General features: G+C 35.7%; 2 protein-coding genes across 2 annotated transcripts; both read left to right on the forward strand.

Moving 5' to 3' along the window:
• Positions 1-523: 523 nt before the first annotated feature.
• Positions 524-1,337, forward strand: LOC149954400 (uncharacterized). The gene is made up of 3 exons (XM_090169884.1): positions 524-1,040; positions 1,096-1,203; positions 1,267-1,337. The coding sequence occupies exons 1-3, from the start codon at positions 524-526 to the stop codon at positions 1,335-1,337; spliced, it is 696 nt and encodes a 231-aa protein (XP_090026010.1).
• A 1,319-nt stretch (positions 1,338-2,656) lies between these two features.
• Positions 2,657-3,643, forward strand: LOC149954401 (uncharacterized). Its single transcript, XM_090169886.1, has 4 exons — positions 2,657-3,177; positions 3,229-3,339; positions 3,431-3,586; positions 3,633-3,643. The coding sequence occupies exons 1-4, from the start codon at positions 3,117-3,119 to the stop codon at positions 3,641-3,643; spliced, it is 339 nt and encodes a 112-aa protein (XP_090026012.1). The 5' UTR covers positions 2,657-3,116.
• The last annotated feature ends 936 nt before the right edge of the window (positions 3,644-4,579 follow it).

Here is a 4,579-nt window from a genome sequence, read left to right on the forward strand (position 1 = left end):
GTGCGCAGATTCCCCGGGAGGCGCGGTTAATTTGAATTTAAGAGTGTTTTGACGTCATGGAATATTTGTTGTTAAAGTAGAATGGAAATATTTTTAAACTTCATTTTAATAGCATTAACGCGTAAGTAGTACTTAAATATGCTTAACACTTGAACCTATCTCACGAGTATTTCAAACGAATATTTTAAGTATGAGAAACGTATTGTTCTCAAATGATACTTGAATATACTATAAAAGAGGTTGTATAGCGTTGTAGGAGGTCATTCCACGGTTAACTGCGGTAGCTATATTCAAGATGCCTAAAGCCCAACATATTTGCCCTACGTGCGCGAAAAGTTTCGCTACCAAGTCCTCCTTAAATCGGCATGTTAGAGAAGTACACGGTGATAGACATACGTTTGTCTGTGAAGTATGTGGTAAGAATGTTGCTAGATTGGAACATTTCAAGAGCCATCAACGAACTCATGACTTGAACGCACCCGGCCCTTCCGAACCCATGGACCTGTCTCGCACACCGTCACCAATGCAACGTTCGCTAGCATCTTTCCGTCCACCATCGCCATACCGTCCACCTTCACCTAGTCTGCTTCAAGAAATTCAACTGGAATCTACCCATACACAACCATCTACAGCGGATTTACCCAACAACCCAACGTCATCACCTGTTCCCGCCTCATCAATACTTGATGAAACACCACCAGCATCTCCAAGTATGGTCCAGGCCTTGAATGATACGTTAGCATCTATCCGTTACAATGCTGAAGACTATGATATTGATGCGGGGATGTTTATCGGACGTTACCGAGCCGCTTTCAGTAAATTTCTAATGGAAAGACTCACCAGTAAACGTGGAATTAAATGGTTCCTACTCGTAAGATCTGTTTATATGAGACCTTTAGGGGGTGAGGAACAAAGAGCGGAAGTACGACCCTATTTCCGGAGCACTATGCAAACAACATTAACGCCCGATGTCATTGAAAGCCAGCTGAATGAATGTCTTGAAACAATACAGTCAGCAGCGGAAAACTTTGAAGCGACAGGTATGTACTAAATATAAAAGTTATATTTTGAACTAAAACATTATATTTTTGATAGGATCGGGTTGGGTAATTGACCGTGTTCTGTATGTAGAATTAAATGTAGCATCTTACCAACCGTTGCGGGGGTCATCGTATATGGAACTACCTGAAAAACTATCTCGACGTCACGCGATTCTTAATATTAGAAACGAAAATTTTGAGAAATGTTTTCTCTGGTCAATTCTAGCTAAACTTCACCCAGTTTCTAAGTTTCATCACCCTAACAGTGTTTCCAAATATACACCTTATGAAAACTAACTTTATACCACTGATATATCTTTTCCTTTCAAATTAAACGCTACGGAACTTAAAAAATTTGAATTAATGAATAATTTATCAATATCTGTGTTCGGCTTCTCGGGAGATATATTCCCTCTTTACGTAAGCTCCAACAAGTGTGGTAAGGAAAGGGAGGTTGATTTGCTATACATCACCGATGAAACTAAAGATATTGACGATGGGAATAGACATTACTGTCTTATACGAGACCTAGGAAAACTGTTACAGCATCTAACAAAACACAGAAATACAAGTTATTACTGCAGGTAATTTAATTTCCAATATATTAGTTTGCAATCTACTAATTATTTTCTGTATTAGAATGTGTCTTCACCGATTCAGCGGAAACAACGCTGAACAGCGACGTGATGCGCATATCGAAGAATGCGCCACCCACGGCGTCCAAAAAACAGTTTTCCCTACCAAGAAGAAGACGCTTTATTTTGATAAATATGAGTGGACGGAAAAAGTAAAAATACAAATTATTTAATTTAACTCTTAATGAAATGAAATTATTAGGTGCAGTATGTATTTTACGCCGATTTTGAAGCAATCCTACCGAGAGTTCAAGGATGTGATCTAGATCCCGATTTAAATACCAGCAAAGTAAACATGCACATCAGCTGCGCGTATTCGTGGGTGCTTGTTGGACCTAACGGTAAGTTATTTGGCAAAATTCCCTTTTAGATATATTATAAGAGAATACTTATAGGTGTACCTGTTCGAACCGATTGCTATCGAGGTCAAGATGCAACTCGAAGATTTCTGGAGTCTATTCTGGAATTAGAGACGGAGTTGATGGAACTCATTGAGACCAATGTACCAATGATTATTACCCTGGAGGAGGAGGAACAGTTTCAAGCTGCTACGCATTGCTACATTTGTCAGAAGCAGCTAAATCAGGGAAATATGCCCGCTGTTCGAGATCATTGTCATTTCAGCGGTAAATATAGGGGGCCAGCGCATAACCTCTGTAATCTTCAAAAGAAAGTTCCAGAATTTATCCCTGTTTTCCTTCATAACCTTAGCAGGTGATTTTATTAAGTTAATTAACCAGGAAATAAACCTAATAATAATAAATCTTCATAGATACGATTTACATCTTATATGTCAGGAGATTGGTCATTTTAAGGAACAGTCACTTGACTGTATTCCTTCCACTAGCGAAAATTATATTTCACTCAAACTAGGTTAAATATATTTAATTATGAATTAAACCTTAACAGTAATTTTATTATTAATTTTAGGGAGATTTAGGTTTTTAGACTCTTATCGATTTCTAAGCGATAGCCTCGATGCTCTAGTATCTAATCTCGTTTTGGAAGGAGCCAGTAAATTTCAGATTGTTAAGAAATATTTTGAAAGTGATAAAGTTCAACTGCTTTTGCGGAAGGGAGTCTACCCGTACGAGTATATGGACGATGAAAAGAAATTTGACGAGACGATGCTGCCACCTAGAGAAGCGTTTTTCAGTTCATTGAAAAATCAAAATATTTTAGAATCTGATTATTTACACGCCCAAAATGTTTGGACAGCGTTTAATATTCAAACATTAGGTAAAATTACTATAGTATAAATATTTCAAATCTCTTAACCTCGGTTTTCGTAGGGGAATACACCGACCTCTATGTGAAAAGCGATGCGTTGCTCTTAGCCGACGTTTTTGAAAATTTTAGAACATTATCTATAACTCATTATAAATTAGATCCCGCTCACGCTTACACCGCACCAGGTTGAGCCTGGCAAGCAGCTTTGAAGATGACCGATGTTCGCCTCGATCTCATACTTGATATAGATCAACACTTATTTATTGAAAAGGGTAACGCTTTTTGATATTTTAAATATTATTGTATTTACATTGAATTTTTAGGTATTCGAGGCGGTGTTTCAATGATCTCAACTCGTTATTCTGAAGCGAATAACAAATATATGCCCGACACATATGATTCGTCTAAAGAGAGCAGTTATATATGCTATTTAGGTAATTTACATTTAAAAAAAAAAAAAAAAAAATTTTTTTTTTAATTTTAATTTTTTTTTATTTTAATTATATTAATTTAACTTAATTGAAGATGCGAATAATTTGTACGGTGCTGTTATGTGTGAACCACTACCGCTAGGCGACTTCCAGTGGGTTCAGGAGGATGATTTGCAAACACTCTGTGAAAATATTCTGAGTATTCCCAATAACGTTGAAAACGGATACATTTTAGAGGTAACTAACAAGTGTTATAATTATTGAATTATATTTTTAAAGAATTGTTTCCTTTGCAGGTGGATCTTGAATATCCTCCAGAGTTGCATGACTTACATAACGATCTCCCAGTAGCGGCGGAATCTAAAGTTATTACACATGATATGCTATCTCCATACTCCAAAGATCTCTTAGGAAAATTAAATATTAAGGAGAATCAAAGTCTACCAAAACTTCTTCCTAATTTAAATAATAAAGAGAAATACATAGTACATTACCGCAATTTAAAATATTATGTAGAATTAGGTTTGAAAATAACCAAGGTTCATCGAGCTCTAACCTTCACTCAAGGAAAATGGTTAGAAAAATATGTTAGATTCAACACTGAAGAGAGGAAATTATCCAAGAGTTCATTTGAAAAGAATTTCTGGAAACTAATGGTTAACTCTGTTTTCGGGTAAATCAATTTAAATAATTTATTGCTGTTTTTTCCCTTACTTCATTTAATTCTTTAGAAAAACAATGGAAAATTTACGGAAGCATATAAATTTCGAGTTGATTCATAAACCAGAAAGAATGTTAAAAGTTACAAGTTCCCCGCAGTTTGAACACTTTACCATCTTTAATGAAGAGTTAGCCGGCGCTCATAAGAAGAGAGCTAAAATTGTTCTTAACCGGCCTATATTTACCGGATTCACCATTCTAGATTTATCCAAGGAGCTCATGTATCGGTTCCATTATGGATTCATAAAAAATACGTACGGGGACAAAGCATCACTATTATTTACAGACACTGGTACTTTAATTTAATATGCATTTTTTATTTAAATAGTACTAATATATAAAATATTTACAGACAGTTTAACGTACAACATTAAGACGGATGATGTTTATAAAGACTTTGAAGTTCATAAAAACCGCTTTGACTTCTCTGATTATCCACCTTCGCATTTCCTTCATTCTAATCAGAATAAAAAAGCTCTCGGTTATTTTAAAGACGAGACAAATTCGCAGTTAATTCAAAGCT

This window comes from Leiobunum rupestre, chromosome 3, assembly GCF_980474605.1.
Source record: "Leiobunum rupestre chromosome 3, qqLeiRupe1.1.hap1, whole genome shotgun sequence".
In the NCBI taxonomy this organism is placed as follows: domain Eukaryota; kingdom Metazoa; phylum Arthropoda; class Arachnida; order Opiliones; family Sclerosomatidae; genus Leiobunum; species Leiobunum rupestre.

Bases quoted from the DNA above. Each gene is read 5' to 3' on its own strand.
- LOC149954401 (XM_090169886.1), top strand. From the start codon at position 3,117: ATGACCGATGTTCGCCTCGATCTCATACTTGATATAGATCAACACTTA. The intron at 3,178-3,228 runs GTAACGCTTTTT...TTGAATTTTTAG, and splicing joins ACACTTATTTATTGAAAAGG to GTATTCGAGGCGGTGTTTCA. The intron at 3,340-3,430 runs GTAATTTACATT...ACTTAATTGAAG, and splicing joins CAGTTATATATGCTATTTAG to ATGCGAATAATTTGTACGGT.
- LOC149954400 (XM_090169884.1), top strand. From the start codon at position 524: ATGCAACGTTCGCTAGCATCTTTCCGTCCACCATCGCCATACCGTCCA. The intron at 1,041-1,095 runs GTATGTACTAAA...TATTTTTGATAG, and splicing joins GGAAAACTTTGAAGCGACAG to GATCGGGTTGGGTAATTGAC. The intron at 1,204-1,266 runs GTCACGCGATTC...GGTCAATTCTAG, and splicing joins ACCTGAAAAACTATCTCGAC to CTAAACTTCACCCAGTTTCT.